We start from the raw sequence: 18,251 nt of genomic DNA on the forward strand, positions 1-18,251 counted from the left end.
TCTGTGCACATCCAAAATTCCTGCTGAATGACCTGCCCTGGGAGCGAGTTACCAGTGACCCAGGACTGGGGTGGCAGGAGGATGCAGGTGGGGGGGGGAGCCCAGGGCTGGGGCGGCAGGGGGTGTGGGTGGAGGGGGCAGACCCCAGGGCTGGGGCATCAGGGGGTGTGTGGGTGGAGGGGCACTGTTGGGGGGCAAGGGGGGAGCCGAGAGCTGGGGCAGCATGGGGTGTGTGTGTGTGTGGGGGAGAGCCCAGGGTTGGGGTGGCAGGGGGTGCGGGTGGGGGAAGGCCCAGAGCTGGGGCGGCAGGGGGGGTGGGGCGGGGCGGGAGAGCCCAGGGTTGGGGCGGCAGGCGGGTGCGGGTGGGGGAAGGCCCAGAGCTGGGGCGGCAGGGGGTGCAGGTGTGGGGGGAGAGCCCAGGAATGGGGCAGCGAGGGGCGGGGGGGAGCCCAGGACTGAGGTGGGGACAGCCAAAATTTTTTTTGCTTGGGGCGGCAAAAAACCTAGAGCTGGCCCTGAGTAGAGATAAAAATAAATAAAATCTGCTTACTTTCTGTAACATACACATTCTGTGTTAGTGTCGTTATCTACTCTATTTTAGTCAATTGTATTTCATGCCACTAAAACATATTTACTTAATTTTAACATACATGGTTAAGATTTTTTTTCTCTTTATTAAGAACGGGAATTTATTTTTCTAATTATTTTGGCATTTATGTTTATTGATCACAGTCATGTACGTGACTCACTAACATTTGACTCCATCATTACTATTAGTATCAGACTTGGAACCACATTTATTTTTGTACAAATTCGAAGTTATTTTACAGATATAATTAACAAGGCAATTTGAAACAAAGCGAGCTTCATCTGCACAGTATCTAAAATTATGTTTTTAGCTATTTTTTTTTAATCTGGCACTGCTAAGAGGAGTACAAGCTAAATTTACATTCTAGAAGGATACTATTATTTGATTGTACCATTTTAAATAATGAATGACAAAGCACGATATGGTAATAAAAGTAATAATGATAATTACTCCAGCCAGGATAGCTTCGGCATTTTAAAACTCACTACTCAAAGAATTAAATTTAATCATAAGAGAGAAATAGAAGTATGAAATGCACAGACTAGTCAAAAACCCAATATAACAGTACTGTAATCCTTATTGAACTTTGAAAGAATAAAATTACAGAGACTATATGTGCATTGTGCATTTTGACAGGAAGTTGCAAGAGTGAGTGAGTGTTGGCGAGAGTGTATGTGGGAGACTGTGTGTGTCCCTGAGTGTGTCAGTGCGCTGTCTCTTTAAGATGAGCACTCAGGAGCCTGAATGCTTGTTCAGTACAGTAGCAGCTGCAGCTTCCACTCCTGAGCAGGGGCATCAGCACAGATATACCCCTCCTCCCCCCGCAGTCCAGCTCAGCAGAGTCCCACTTGGGCAGGGCCACCTCTAGCATCAGGCGAGCTTCCTCAGTGCCCCTCCAGTCATGGATCATTCTCTCTCTCTCCCCCCTCCTCCCACCGTGCTGCCCCTGCTTGGGGATTTACCATAGTATAATATCCCCTTTTTGGATGTTTCTTTTGTAGTTTCTTTCAGAGTCCTCTTTGAGTTAAGGATTCTGTTTACAAGGTCAGCTCCATTTGCAAACCAAATCTAAGAGGTTACCTTTCTAATGTTCTAAACTTTCTAAAGTTTTTAACTCTTCAACAACATTTTCTAATAAGGCTTGCCTCCTGTCAGTTTTTTCAAGGCTGTTTTAGGTACTGTGCATTCTTTTAATCAAAAGTGTTTTACTGAGTTCCATCAAAACCCAGAGACAGTCCTCTCTGCCTTGTGTCCTTCTCAAACCACTGAAGCTGAGAAATGCTCAGAAATGTAGGCCCAAGTTTCAATGGGTCATGAATCTCTGCATAAAAGATGCAAGATTTTTGAGATGACCACAGCTTCTTCCTTTATTTTGAAGTAGGGTGACCAGATCACCCAGGTCAAATATCGGGACGCGGGGGGGCGGGGTGGGGGCAGAGGGAGAAAAATGGCGGCAGAGCAAAAAAAAAAAAAAAAATCCCCCACCCCCGATTCCTCTTCCCTCCGCAAGCGCTGGAGGGAGGCCCGGGAGACTCAGGGGAGCACGGGGCCGGGGTGAGTGTGAGTGTGAGTCCAGCCCGAGCAGGCAGGACTCAGGCGCGGTATCTGGAGGGAGAGTACGGGGTGGCCTGCGGGGCCAGGCAGCGGCTGTTCTCCCCACCTGGGCAGCAGGACTCGGGAGCAGCCGCTGCTGCAGCTCCCACTGCCGCGGGGGGAGGAAGCGGCCGCTGGCCAAGCTCGGCAGCTGCGGCTCTGGCGCCCACGAACCCCCCGAGCCTGGGCCTGCTGCGGGGACCCAGCGCACACGCTGTGCATACCCAGCCCCTGGCCACTCGCGTCTGGGCTGGCTGCCCAGCTGGTGCAATCCTGCGGGCGGCCTCGGAGTGGGGGCAGCAGGCCCCAGCCCCCCGCATCCCGCTTGGGTCCTGCAGGGGAACGAACGGGACTGGGCTGCCGATGCCTCTGCCACGGGATTGCACCAGCTGGGCAGCCAGCCCAGACACGACTGGCCAGGGGCTGAGCGCAGTGTGCGCGCTGCCCCGCAGCAGGCCCGGGCTCGGGGGGTTCGGGCCCGGGCACCAAAGCCGCAGCCGCCGAGCGCCACGTGCTTGGCCACTTCCTCCCCCCGCAGCAGTGGGAGCTGCAGCAACGGCTGCTCCCGAGTCCCCTGCCCAGGTGGGGAGAACAGCCGCCACCTAGCCCCACGGGCCGCCCCCTACTCTCCCTCCAGGTACCGCGCCCGAGTCCTGCCTGCTCGGGGCCAGGCCAGACTCACACTCACCCCGGCCCCGCACTCCCCTGAGTGTCCTGGGCATGGCATGCTTGGAAAGAGGCGGGGATTTGGGGAGGGAGACAATGGGGCAGTGAGGGGGCGGGGATGGGGGCGAGGATTTGGGGAAGGATCCAATGGGGGAAGGAGGGGGCGGAGTCGGGGCAGGGGAGGGCGCGAGCCCTTCGGGCTCCGGAGCCTTTGCTTGTTTGTCCAGTGTCCCGACCTAACATTGGTCGGGATGCGGGACAAACAAGCAAATATCGGGACAGTCCCGATAAAATCGGGACGTCTGGTCACCCTATTTTGAAGAGACAGAGAGAGCAAATAAGGCCCATGTAAATGTTATTGAAGTGGATGAAAATGAACATCAGCTCTGCTTAATGCTTAGGACAGGCCTGATCAAAAATTGTCCCTCACTGTTAATTTCTTGTAGTTTGCATGTTCTTGTTAATGTTCCCTCCCTACTCTGAACTTTAGGGTACAGATGTGGGGACCTGCATGAAAGACCCCCTAAGCTTATTTACCAGCTTAGGTTAACAGTAAGCTGCCACCACCAAGCGTGTTCCAAATCTTAGGGGAGAGCCACTTGGAACTCTGCCTTCCCCCAAATATTTCCCAAGTCCCTAACCTCCCCTTTCCTGGGCAGATTTGAGACTAATCCCCCCAGCCCAAGTCCTTACACCCCTTTTCCAGGGTAGGCTTGAGAGTATACCCTCACCAATTAATCCTGGTAAACACAGATCCAAAACCCTTGGATCTTAAAACAATGAAAAATCAATCAGGTTCTTAAAAGAAGAATTTTAATTAAAGAGGTGAAAGGAATACCTCTGCGAGATAGAAGAGCTGAAACAAACAGACAGTGGAACAGGAGGGGTATATGTAGTACGATAAACAGGTGGAAAACATCAGGAAACAGAGTTAAATTCCATTCAGATAATATGAAGTTTGTATTTATATATTCAGGAAGCATGAGGAAGGAAATAAGAGGTTCAGTAAGGGTAGGTGCATCAGAGGCTTAAATTAAGTCTAGTGGAGGTAGAAAATAAGGTTTAAATACTTGAGTAACCTAGATTAGTAATTTTCAACCTCTGGTTAGCAGACCTTTGGAGGTCTGTAGACTATGTCTAAGTTTTCCTACGTGGTCTGCACCTCCATTTGAAATTTTTTAGGGGTTCACAAATGAAAAAAAGTTGTAAACCACTGACCTAGATTGTTTGGAAGGGTTTAGGAAGAGTTGTTTTTTATGAAAAGGAGAGCATGTGATTGATTCAAGAGCATTATGTCCTGTAAGAAATATAGTTGAGAATAAGAATCATTATCATTAATAAAAAATAATTTGAGAGGCTTTTACTATAAAATGCTTGATCACAGGAAGCAACATGATGGAGAGAACCTAACTTATATCAAAACACTTGAACAGTGCAAACTTATACGAGAACTAAACTGGGGTATTGTAAGTAGATGAGGTCAAAGAAAGTAAGGATGATAAGTAAAGATCAGAAAACAAGACAAATAAATTCCTGACTCATTAATGTGATCGAATGGGGAGCATAAAGAAAAGCTGTAGAATATTAAAATGATGCAAAACCTAAGAAAAGCAAAGGGAAGAATGAGAGACTTATACAGGAGAGTAAAATGTTAAAATAAAAGAGGGTCCTAAGACATTTTGATGATTATCTATAGAAAAGCACAAAAAAAAAGGAATGGAGACAATTGCCATAGAAAGATACAGGATTAAAAAGGTCTCAACTCAGTGTTCATTTTTACATCCACAGATGGTAGCATGTGTATGGATGGCTACCCAATTTTCATATAGAATGGGTGATGTAGATAGGTGGCTACCTGATTTAGAAAATAACAAAGTAATACTTTAGAAAGTGATAAATATTTTAAAGGTGAAATTCTGGTTCCACTGAAACGGTATTTGCCATTGACTTTGGTAGAGCCAGGATATCATTCTAAATGATTTGAATAGTTTCGGGGAATAGAACAGGGAAAGATAAGAGACAGGCAATTCAGATGACACACATGCAAGGTTTATAGGCAAAGACCTAATTAAAAGTAAATTAGAAAAAACAATCAGTAATAGGGAATATATTGGCAGTAATGCTACAAACTGCTGACCAGAAAATAATTTAAGGTTTGACCCATAATAGCCTTTCACCAGCAGTTAGTAAAGCACAATCCATAAGAGTAGAATGCACAAGGACATTTTATAATATTCAATATACACAAGAGGAAATGCTCCCTGCACTGCAGACTAATGTTGGTGAGTCATCATTAGAGTGCTATACCCAGCTGAAATCTTCTTTTTAAAGAAGTCTGTAGAAGAAATGGAGACATCGCAGGAAAGGTCAAGCTTAGGGTGACCAGATCACCCAGGTCAAATATCGGGACGCGGGGGGGCGGGGCGGGGGCAGAGGGGGAAAAAATGGCAGCAGAGCAAAAAAAATTAAAAAAAAAATCCCCCACCCCCGATTCCTCCGCAAGCGCTGGAGGGAGGCCCGGGAGACTCAGGGGAGCACAGGGCCGGGGTGAGTGTGAGTCCAGCCTGGCCCCGAGCAGGCAGGACTCAGGCGCGGTATCTGGAGGGAGAGTACGGGGTGGCCTGCGGGGCCAGGCAGCGGCTGTTCTCCCCACCTGGGCAGCAGGACTCGGGAGCAGCCGCTGCTGCAGCTCCCACCGCCGCGGGGGGAGGAAGCGGCCGCTGGCCAAGCTCGGCAGCTGCGGCTCTGGCGCCCACGAACCCCCCGAGCCCGGGCCTGCTGCGGGGACCCAGCACGCACGCTGTGCATACCCAGCCCCTGGCCACTCGCGTCTGGGCTGGCTGCCCAGCTGGTGCAATCCTGCGGGCGGCCTCGGAGTGGGGGCAGCAGGCCCCAGCCCCCCGCATCCCGCTCAGGTCCTGCAGGGGAACGAACGGGACTGGGCTGCCGATGCCTCCGCCATGGGATTGCACCAGCTGGGCAGCCAGCCCAGACGCGACTGGCCAGGGGCTGAGCGCAGTGTGCGCGCTGCCTCGCAGCAGGCTCGGGCTCGGGGGGTTCGGGCCCGGGCACCAAAGCCGCAGCCGCCGAGCGCCACGTGCTTGGCAACTTCCTCCCCCCGCAGCAGTGGGAGCTGCAGCAGCGGCTGCTCCCGAGTCCCCTGCCCAGGTGGGGAGAACAGCCGCCACCTAGCCCCACGGGCCGCCCCCTACTCTCCCTCCAGGTACCGCGCCCGAGTCCTGCCTGCTCGGGGCCAGGCCAGACTCACACTCACCCCGGCCCCGCACTCCCCTGAGTGTCCTGGGCATGGCATGCTTGGAAAGAGGCGGGGATTTGGGGAGGGAGACAATGGGGCAGTGAGGGGGCGGGGATGGGGGCGAGGATTTGGGGAAGGATCCAATGGGGGAAGGAGGGGGCGGAGTCGGGGCAGGGGAGGGCGCGAGCCCTTCGGGCTCCGGAGCCTTTGCTTGTTTGTCCAGTGTCCCGACCTAACATTGGTCGGGACGCGGGACAAACAAGCAAATATCGGGACAGTCCCGATAAAATCGGGACGTCTGGTCACCCTAGTCAAGCTGCATGTCAAATGTAGTGTTATAAACTCCAAGTGTGCTGTATGGGTGAAATCCTGATCACCGTTGAAGTCAGTTGCAAAATTCCCATTGAATTCAATGGAGCCAGGATTTCATTCTGTGTTTAACAAATAATAGAGAGACAAGGTGGGTGAGGTAATATCTTTTTATTGGACCAGCTTCTGTTAGTGAGGGAGACAAGCGTCCAATAAAAGATATTACCTCACCCATCTTGTCTCCCTAATATACTGGGACCAACACTGCTTCAACAACACTGCATATAACAAATAATAATCCACTACAGTGAACTGAAAATCTGTTGTTCATGAAGGTTAGCATCAGCTACAGAATGCTGGTATTAAATGTAAAGGACGGATATGTATGGGGAGTTTCTGGTCCATATCCTCAGCTGCTATATATCATCAGAGAGCTCTGTGAAACCAATAGAGCTACTTTGGAATCTGGCCCACTGTATCTTCATTATGTCTAATTCTCTGTTCAGCATTTTGAAGTTAATTATTTTACTTGACTTCATATTCACATTAGCCTTGTATCTAAATTTACATAATATTATATATCCATGTTTTTAAGCCTATTTCAAGGGCTTAAGTGAGATGTGTGTGGCTCATGGTCCTGGTACTGGTTCCCTGCACAGACATGAATTTCACCCACATAGAACAAAGAATTAATCTGGAATATGTGCTGAAAACACCTTTTATCAAGAATTACATTGTTTTTATTTTTAAAGGTTCCTTTTAGCATCATTGGACAACAAAGTATTGTGCTTGCTAACTGCTGTGTTTGTAGCAATTGCATCTTTGCTGGTGATGCTTCCATGCTGCACATTTTGTTAACAAACACAATTTCCCCAGAGCATGTCCCCTGTTTTGTGAAAAGCATATTTGAAAAAATTAAAAAATAGTTATTTGTGTTTCAATCTTAGACTCTGCAGAATATTTATTGTAATTTTTTAAAATAAAATAGCTGGAACCATAGTAAATATCTCCATTAATTACCATTTGAGAAAGTAGCAGACACAATTCTTCCATTAAAGTTCAAAGCTGAGCTAAATGAGATGTTATCAATTATAATCTATTGGTAGTTAAGATTGAACAGGATTTTCAGCTTTTTCATTAAATAACCCTGAATCATTTGGGGGAATGGATAAAACCTCTGCTACTTCACATCACATCATGTTGAAACAAGATTTATGTTTTGTCAGCTAAGATGTGATTTAAATATATCCTGCTGTCATTAATCAGGCCCTGATCCTTAGCTTTCATGCTTGTAAAGTTGATTATGTACAAAAGTGTTTGCAGGATTGGGGCCTCAGGCAACACTTATAATTAAGTTAATTGGAGTTTTGATTGCAGGATAAGGTATAATTTCTTCTTTACCAGAAAATGAAAAGACTCATAGACTTTAAGGTCAGAATGGACCAATATGATCATCTATTCTAACCTCCTGCACAACACAGGCTGCAGAATCTCACCCACCCACTCCTGCAACAAACCCCTAACCTACGTCTAAGCCACTGAAGTCCTCAAATCATGGTTTAAAGACTTCAAGGTGCAGCAAATCCTCCAGGAAGTGACCTGTGCCCCACGCTGCAGAAGAAGGCGAACTCCCCTCCCACCCCCCCGGACCTCTGCCAATCTGCCCTGGAGGAAAATTCCTTCCTGACCACAAATATGGTGATCAGCTAAACCCTGAGCATGTGGGCAAGACTCACCAGCCAGACACCCAGGAAAGAATTCTCTGTAGCAATTCAGATCCCACCCCATCTAACATCCCATCACAGGCCAGTGGGCATATTTACCACTAATAGTCAAAGATCAATAGATGTTTTTTATTAAAGTAATTGAAAATATGCATCATTTAGGATGGAAAGGACCTCACAGTGAGAATTACCTGGTCCCATCTGTCCTGTGGCAAGATTCATTTTATTATTCTAAACCATTCCTACTACAGATAAAGTCTAAATTTCTATATCTGTAATGTTGATGCCACAACTTTAACTGTTCTTGTAGTGGATGCGTAGAAGGAATCTTGAGATTTTGGATGCAGTTTTGTTGTCCTTTGACCTAATCTAGACAAATAAAATATAGTTTTACAAGCAACTTTAGCTAGCCTGCATAGTATTACCTTTATTTTAAATTGCGAAGAACATTCCGTACTACATGTGTGAATTTATGACTCAATCCTTCAGATACATTAGGAAATATACCAATGACAGTGGGTAGCAGCAGTGGATGTAGTTGTATCAAGACAGGAAATGTTTTAACTGTAAGTGAAGTGGAGTCAAATTGTGCTCAACACAATCTCAAAAAAATATGTTTGAGACTTCTCTGATATACAGTACTTACTTCCATTTTCTCTTTTTATACTCACGAAAATACTAACTGGAAAATGATGACATTGAAATACTATTAAAGTCATATATTTTAATATAGAGCATAGAAAGGGAAAGCACAGCACTTCAGGCAACGTAATACAAACCCCTCCGCCCAATCCCCCTTCCAAAGGGTTCATTTTTAAAACTCTAACAGAAGCTGCAAATTTGCTGGCAATCTGGATTTTCCCTGTTAATTGAGCTCTTGGATTCATATCAGGGCTCTGTAAAAGAAAACCCATTAAAGAAAGTGCCAACCACCTGGGGCTACATTTTAAGGGAATGAAGGTAAAAGCACATTGGGGTCAAAGAAGGGAAACAAGAATGGAGTATGTTGGGGACTGGATTGGAAACAGGCGGGTTGGTGGATTGGGGTGTAATGTCAGCTTAGTTGGATGTTAAATAAGAAGAGGAAAAAAGAGTAGGGGTGTTGCAAGAAATACTATTGTGTGTGTGAATGGAACAACTGAGCTTCGTCATTAATCCCACACGCTATAAAGAAAATGGTGAGGGTTTCATTTAAACTAACAAAGGACGGACATTCAAACTTCAGGCTGCAATTTCATTCTGAACCCTCACCTATGGAATGCTGTTCTGAAATCTTTACAATCCCTGGGCAATATGGTACCAGCAAGAAAAGAAGCTTTAAATCTGATGTTTGCCTATCTAGTAAGATATTAATCATTTGCCCACATCACCAAACCATTTACTTTTACATTTCTCTCACTGCTTTTCCTTTCCTCGGAGTCACATTTTCATTAATCTTTGGAGATTTGACCATTGTGAAATTAGACTTGAACTTTGTGTAACTGATAATTGGAGAGGCAAATATTTCCTGTAAATAGGCTCTGCTCGGAAATGAGAATTTCCTATGGTCTTTCCCCCCTCCTATTCTAATGCAACCCTTTGGCATTTGAAACATTTAATTGCAATCAAACATTTCATGCTGTGAGAAGCAGAGTAATGGGAGTGGAAAGCTGAAAGAGTAACGATACAAAAGAGAACAGTACGGTATTTCCAGAGAGCAGTCTATTTGCATTCATAAATGAATTGATCACAATAGCTGGAGGAGGACCCTGATGGAAGCAAGCAAGAAAATAATATTCAATGGGATATTGAAATTATCCTACTATCCTCAGCCGTGTAAAATGACAGTCTTATAGGTAATGGTTCTTCCCTGAGGTTGATGAGGTCAAAAAAAGGGAAAAGTCTTAATATTGTAGTATGAACAATGAAAATCACTTTAACTAAACTGGCCAACTTCCAATGTCATTGTCATCAAATTCTGTTCTATCAAAACATTTCGTAAGATCTCCTATCTTTATTCCAGAATTGCCATGGATGGTGGCCCCTTTTCTTAGTCTATGTGGAGATCTCCATCAAGATGTAGAGAATGCTTTATTTGAGTATGGTTATAGGCAGTTGCAGTGAGAGGAACATAAAACTGAGGATGTACAAATTCATCTACTTTTTCAGTAGTTTTGAGTATTCTCACCCACTTTATAACAAGGAGCTCCCAAAAAAGAGTTTGTGATCAAACCCGAGTATCAGACAGCATGTACTCATATAGAGGAGAGGGACATGGGAAATCTATTAATTTGTTTTCCGCTTTAAACAAAGAAATGTTTTATCTTAATTATAAACAAGGAAAGAGGCTTTGGGTAAACAAAATTAGATTAGTTAACTTTTAAAATGTCTATGCGTTGTTCTTGAAAAAAACATGCTGATAATATGGAACAGTGTTCCGCTTCTATAATTTGAAGTGGGGATGGGTGGGTTTGTAGGGCAGATATGAGCAGCTTCTGAAATCTGATCCCATCTACAGGCCAATGCTTTACTCTTCAGAAATATTGAGAGATCCAGGTGTTAATCATCTCTGAGTGAGACAATTTAGCTATATTTAGAGAGTAATGGCAAAACCAGGAATTGAATTGAGGTCTTCTGAGTTCAGTTCCTTATCCACAAGACCATCCTTTCCTGAGGAGTGCTCAGGCTCCACTTTGGGAAACATATGGGCAGCTCAAGGGTGCTCGTTTAACACTGTGTCATTCCATTACTGCCACTGTGTGGTTGACTGGTAGGATGGGCTAAATATGGTGCTGCTGAGACCATATTCCATCAGAGGAAGGGAAATCATTCCAACCTATAGTTTTGGTGGGTGAATTATAACATGAGTGTCTCAAGAACCCCCAAGAGTCCCCTCCTGCACATCATTGGGAATTCCCATTCCTACTATTGTACACAGAATTTTTACCCTGCCCCTATCCCAGGGTAGTCAATAGGCAGACTGGAGGCCAAATCCAGACCACCAGATGCTTTTGAATAGACCCCAAAATCTTTGTATGTACTTATTATTATCATTATTTTGGGGGGGGGAGTTAAGGTATTTTCTCTGGAGATTGAACTTTGACTATACCTTGACCAAGAAATTTGGACCTTGAAAAAAAAGAATTAACTACCCCTGCTATCCCATGCTGTCCTTCAGTGTGATTCTCCAGTGAATCCCAATCAAATAAGCCTCTTTTTAGATCTGCAATTGGAAATGTTTAAGGTGATAAATCCGGCTGATTGAACGATCAAATACAAGGAGAGACTGGCGAACAGAGGACATGGTGTGCTTATTATCAATAATATTTTATTACATTGTTATTATCAATGAGCCAAATCTAGATATTGTTAATTTATCTTCAGCAGTAGTTTGGGCTTATCTGGGATGGAGTCCCAACTGAGTGAGGATTTCAAGGGCTAGATCCTCAGCTTGTTCATATCAGTGTAATGCCATTGAAGTCAGTGGGGGTATATTGATTTATATCAGCTGGGAATTTTGTCCATTAATAATAATTGTCTCACATATAGCCCAGGCTAATAATGGATTTTTCAGTTCAGAAAAAAAGTCATTTTGAATTTTTTCAGTGAGTCAAAAAGTTTGTTTTTTAAACAAACTTCATTTTGGGTTGCATGAAACATTTAATTTTGATTTTGAGCATGTTTTACAAATAAAATTAAAGGAAATATCAAATGAGAAATCATTCTGAATCAAAGAATCAGTACCTTTTTTACCAGAACAAATTCAGTGAAATAAACACAAATTTGCAATATTTTTGTGTTGCAGAATCTCTATTTTTCACTGAAAAAAGTTTGGGTTAAAAAATTTTGCCCAGCTTTAGTAAGGCATACCTAAACATGGCAAGGGAAATTTGTGGAAACACAGCAAAGTAAAATCATAAACCATTTTATTAATGTGATATATTTTACTGGATGTCTTCAAATATTTCAGATGTGCAGCGTGATGCCCTGACCAACCACTGAGACGGCTCACTGACACCTTTATTACAAACTATTTTGATGAATAATAGAGTGTGAGAATATCACTTTTTAGTACCATCATCAAACTTGTCTGTGGTTCAGTCTTTCCAGTTTCATCTGATCTGGACATGGTTGAGCTTATGAATAATATTGCGAAACATTCCAACAAGTGGAAGGACTTAAAATAAAGCATCTAATGCTTTGGTGGGACGGATTTTTTATGTTTACAAATCCAGTGGCATGCTAAAAACAGTAAATATTTAATTGGTAAGAAAAATGTCCTTCTTATGTATCCTTCTGAAATAATAATAAAAAAAAGATTAGTGGCACGAAAGAACTACCAACTTCAAAACACAGAGAGATGTCATACACTTTCCATTGACAGGTTCAAAAATGGGTAGTTGTATGTTAGTTCCCCAGTTGTTCCACATGGTGGCAGTAATAAGATATGGAACTGCATTTGTAAAGGATTGTTAATATAGAGATTGCTCCTCAGGTCACAATGTAATGGTATTTTCTGCCTTTGCACTATAAAATATCTCATATTGAATGCAGATTTTTTTAAATGTCTAGAAGGATAAAGACAGACAAAAACACTTTTTCACTTAGAAGTGGAAGTCACTTGAAGGAATTTGTCAGTGAAGAGAGAGTTTAGGGATATATGTGAATTGGCATATAGTTGAAGACTTCAAATATTAACCTTCATATTTCATTCTTTCTTATTGCCTCCTGACCAGAAGCATTTGAGTGGTCTTGTGCCAATTTTCTCTTCACTGAATAGGGATGTTTTAAAATATTTTTGTTCTTTATTAATAAAAACCTTAATTAATATAATTTGACTCTTTAGAAGCTTTGAGATTCTGAAACAAGCCAGAGGAAATTAATTATCAGGATTTATATTAGGAAAGCTGTCTTGAATTTTTCTGAGCCCAGGCAGCCTTCTTTAAGAATAATCTTGTGGTCAAAGCACTGGACTGGGTCTCAGAAGGCTTGGGTTCAATTCCTGGCTGTGTTACAAACTCAGTATGTGCCCTTGAACTCGTTACTTAATTTCTCTTCAGCTCAGCTCAGCTCCCCACGTGTGAAACAGGGATGATAATTTCTCTCCCATGTCCTTTGCCTGTTTAGACTGAATGCTTATCAGGCCAGGAACTGTCTCTTGCCATGTGTATGTGGAGTGTCAAGGACAATAAGGCCCTGATCTCAATCAGAACCTCTTAGAGCTATTGTAATATAAATTACAATTAATAATCATCATCAAACAGTGTTATTCTGACCATACTGTGGATTTGACAGTAGGAAGTGCTCACTGGTGCAACTAAGACCACACTCTGTGAAACATCAAGAGCCTGATTTTGATACCTTTACACATGTTCAGTAGTTCCTTACTCCGCCATAGTCTCATTGAAATTGAGTATCAGAATCTGATGTCAATTTACCTGTCTATAAAGTCTACACTTTATTGTGCACTTGAGTGAAGTTAGTATGTTAGTCTTCCAGCCACGTTCTGTACATAAGATTTATTCAAGACTAGTGTTTTAATACTATATTTTAATATGAAAATATATATAAGTAATTCTGATTCCGTATACACACTACTGCTGATTTCAGTTACTGTTTATGCAACACTAAGTAAGCCAGATATTCTCTCTGTATTAGAGGTTTCCCATTTGTAAAACTGATATAAAATTACCTCACTTGCAAGGAAGTTCAGGAGTAATTTTTATTTTATTTTATTTCCCCATTGTTGTCTTGGGGAAAAAACAGTCAGTTTACCCAGTTATGTCTTATTTAAAACAAAAGGCTAGACACACACAAAGCATTATCGAGGGTCTGCTCCAAAGCCTATTGAAGTCACTGGAAAGACTTCAGTTGGCATTGTATAAGGCCCCAATTACACAACAGAGACTGTCTGCCTCAATATCCAGATTAGTGTCTTTAATGACCCTAATTTTGTTTTGAGTTTTCAGTGGGAACTGAAAAATTCTGTAGGTAGAAAAGAAGTTGTTCTTAGATCAGTGTTTCCAGTGCTTTGGAATAAAATTGTCTGAACAGGTAACAGAATAATTTAGGACCAAATCCTCAGCAGGTGTAAATCAGCAATCATCCACTGGAGACTTGCAACACACAGTGTGAGCTTTGTAGTGACAGCAATTTAGATCAGCTGAGAATCTGGTCCTTGGGGAACTGAGTTTTAAAGAGAACTAAACCATTGTTCTTTTCTAGATGAGACTGTAAATTAATTTGTCAGTCAGTGTTGCAGATTGAAGTTAAGCTGGCGTGAGTGTGAGGACTTAGAGATAGGTATAGATTGCAAAAGTATATGGAAGGCTGAGAAGGACAGGTAGGAACAGCTTATTTTGAAGAAACTGGAAGAAGAGCAGCTTCAAGTCCCCAATGCACTTAAACATGTGCCTTACTTGAAGCACTTGTGTACTTCCATTGACTTCAATGGGACTACTTGCATGCTTAAATTTAGGCGTATGGTTAAGTACCTTGCTAGTCAGGCCCCTAATGATGAATTAAGACAGGACTTTGGAAGTAAGTTATCAATACACACACTATTGCAGCCTAAATGACCTAACCAGAGATTTAATGAAAGACAATCTATGATATTTCCACACCCCGATCATTATTATAATCTGAGTTAAAATCTCATCCTTTTTCTCACATGCTTCCCAACATAAGTCTAATGTGCACATATTTTGGGGAGTGTCTTGAAATAAGTGCCTTCTGGTTAATAACAAAATCAAAACATCCTTCATATTTCTTTTCACAGTAATCCACTGTTTTCTGTGTTATGAAGCATACCCACAGAATAAAGCAATAATAAGGAAAGATGTGTTCAGAATTTTAACTGAGGCAGCCTAAAAAGGGTATAGCGTTTCTCTGGCTTGTGCATCGTGGCATGGAAAAAAAGCAGCCTTAAGATTTATATTTAGAAAAATGGGTTTAATTAGTGTATTATTCCCTTCTCTAAATAGAAGAAATACAACCACAAGCAGAAATTAAAGTGAACAAGATGTCTTTTTGTTTGCATTAAATAGTGAAAAGTAATTTCCTGGGACATGCTTTACCCCGCTGATCTTGATTTCTTTTCCCTTTAATTTGCCATCTTTTGGTCTATAACACTATATAGGCTTACAGCTTGGGGTCTTTGTCCTCAGTGACACAGGCCTGATACAAAGTCTATTGAAGTCTGTGGAATGACTCCTACTGACTTCCATGGTCTTTCGTCTATGGCCAATATGAGTAAATGTTTCCTACCTACACTAAGGCAAGCACACCTACTGAGCCAAAGTTCGGTCTCATCATACCATACAACCACATTGAACTCAACTGTGAATAAAGAATTTGCCCTGCCTTGTTTAATATACTAAAAGTGCATGTGAATTTGTGTTCCAGTTATGTAACTACTTTTCTGAATAACCCACATCAACCCATTTCTTTTGTATTATACTTACAGTACACCATGTACTAGAGGAAGCACATAATTATTTCTTGCTTTACATTACTCCAGTAGCACACTGGAGAAAAAAAACATAAAGACTAGCATCTGTAACCAAAGCATCGCTTTTATTGCATTTAATAATGGCTCTTAACCTCTGCCTTTACAACAGCTTCTAGAGTGCCTGAAATCTTTAATATCTGTAGCAACCAGAACCCTTCATTTTACCTTGACCTGCATGCACCTGTCCAATTGGAGGGAAATGCAAAACAAAACAAATTACTTTGATTCTTGGAAAACCACATTCTCCCTATAACAGCAGTTCTCTTTCTTTCTCTCCACTGTCTTTTTTCTGTCCTTGCTATCCCCACTATGACTAGGAGGGTTTTTTTGTTGTTGTTGTTTTTATCTTGTGTCCTCCATCTAATGTAGATTTTAAACTTTTTGAGGCAAGGACCTGTCTTCCCACATGCTAGTAAGTAAAGTGCTATGCACAGCTAAATAATCAAATTAATTAATTAAATATTGTCATCAGAGTTTAAGAAACTGAGAATTAGCTAATTGTTAATAACAGCTGATTCAAATATGATAAAACAAGATATGCACCTCTGTACAACACACCTGTATACTCAGTTGCCTGAAAATAGGATTGTTCCATTTAACAAAATTTGGAGGGTACTCCTGATTAGTCTCTTAGAGCTGAACATAGTATATGTCTCTAGTTTTCTACTTGAAGGGCCAGTCTTGGTTTTGAGTAGTACCTTAATCTGTGAGTAGTCCCATTATAACTCAGCATGAGCAAGGGTGACAGCATCTTGCATAGGTTTTTGACTTTTACTCCTCTATTTTGACTTGCTAACTCATCTTTTCAGGTGTCCATTTCCCTTGGTTCTGGATGAATCAGTAGATAATGGAAAATTCTGAGAATGATTTTTCTAATGCTCCAGCAGTTTGCCAAGTCAACTGCAATTAACAAACCTCTAATTGCTTTAATTGTTGTTCTTTGCTACTTTTGATCAATGCAGTGGGTGTCAATTTAGTGGGTCTAGTGAAGACCTGTTAAATCGATGACAGAGCACTCTCTGGTCAACCCCAGTACTCCATCTCTCTGAGAAGAGTAAGGTAAGTCGACCAGAGAGCGTCCTCCATCAATGCAGCACAGTGAAGACACCGCGGTAAGTCGACCTAAGCTACGTCGACTCCAGCTACCTTATTCAAATAGCTGGAAAAGCATAACTTAAGTCGACTGACTCCGGCAGTGAAGACAAGCCCTGGGGAGCAGTAGATCAGATATATTTCTCTTTTGTTCATTGTCAAGGGAGGTCATTCCAAAATCCTTATAGAACTGCTACAGAGATCACACACACCTTGGCCTGAATTACCAGTCTCAACGTCTGCAGATAATTGCACAACAAATTTATCTGCTCGTCTAGTGTTTCAGTCTTATGAACAGGATTCGGGTTTTCTGTTTAAAAATACATTGATAGAAAATTTTTGACCATCTCTGTAGCTAATTTTGCTCTCAAGTACACAGTACACTCTCAAGTCAGTGGGCTGCACCAATGGAACAAGACAAAATTGTATCCTCAAAAGAGTATATTTTAAAGAAGAGTTCTTAAGAGCTTGATTGAACAGGTCCTTACACATGGAGCTCCCATTGCAGTGAGTGTGAGTTTTGCAGGTCTGGGTCTAATGAAACTTTACTCTGTGTATTATTTGTAAGTTTCACTTTCAAAGTAAAGGTCCTCATCAAAATTCTGTAATATGTTGGAAAGTCTTATTTTGCATTGCACTGACTTCTGCTGCCTAAAATATGCATGCTACATCTCCCTGGGGACAACACAGTGCTCGAGAAGGATTATGTGAGGTAATTTAATAAAATGCTCAAAAATGATAATTCACACCCCAAAACAAGTATATTTAGAAGTCTTGTAAATAGTAACCCTGTGTATTCGACTCAGAGTACTGAGAATATGGATGAGTGTTCTTCCCAGTTGTCTTTATACTATTTAAATATCAAATACATCAAGGTGTATATGTAACATACATCAATGCAGCTATTGTAAGGTATTGGATGCAGTGCTGGAATTTAAAATGTTATCACACTGTTTAAATGAATTAGACATCCAAGTAGCACTGTCTGAAAGTGACATCTGATTGATGACATGGAGAAAAATGATGTGTATCTTCTTTTCAATTTGCTTAGGTACGTGTATTCACATTTTCAGTTGGTCAACATAATTATGACAAAGGACCCATACAATGGATGGCCTGCCAAAATAAAGGTACAGTGTGTATATCTCTGAGCTTATACCTATATAAAGCTTTGATTATCCCCCAAAATATCTAAACCATTCTGTAGCTGTTACACAGGACTACAGATTTAAAAACCTTAGCCTGATTTACAAATTCATTTTGCTGTTTTGATTAGTGATTTTTTTGTTTTGTTTTTTAGTAGACCATTGGGTTCTAATATTAGTATTGATATTATTTTATAGAATTATTACTAATGGCCTCAGTGTTTATTATTAAGAAAATGAGAGTACTGTACAAAACAGACTTCTTTCCGCCATGTGTTTAATTTGAGATTTTTGTGGTAATGTGTTTTGGGGAAAAATCTCACCCTCCTTTATCCAGGTCTGAGGTGTGTTCATTACCAATAGCTATTAAAGTGGTACTGAATGTGTG

The 18,251-nt window shown here is 42.1% G+C and overlaps 1 protein-coding gene across 3 annotated transcripts in view; it reads left to right on the plus strand.

Moving 5' to 3' along the window:
- CACNA2D1 (calcium voltage-gated channel auxiliary subunit alpha2delta 1) overlaps positions 1-18,251 on the plus strand; it is a 636,415-nt gene that overhangs the window by 524,582 nt on the left and 93,582 nt on the right. For all 3 annotated transcript variants that reach the window (XM_045030029.1, XM_045030036.1, XM_045030046.1), the window contains one exon: positions 17,770-17,848. In XM_045030029.1, the coding sequence (XP_044885964.1) occupies positions 17,770-17,848 (79 nt within the window). The remainder of the gene's footprint in view (positions 1-17,769; positions 17,849-18,251) is intronic.

The sequence above is a fragment of the Mauremys mutica genome, chromosome 1, assembly GCF_020497125.1.
Source record: "Mauremys mutica isolate MM-2020 ecotype Southern chromosome 1, ASM2049712v1, whole genome shotgun sequence".
In the NCBI taxonomy this organism is placed as follows: domain Eukaryota; kingdom Metazoa; phylum Chordata; order Testudines; family Geoemydidae; genus Mauremys; species Mauremys mutica.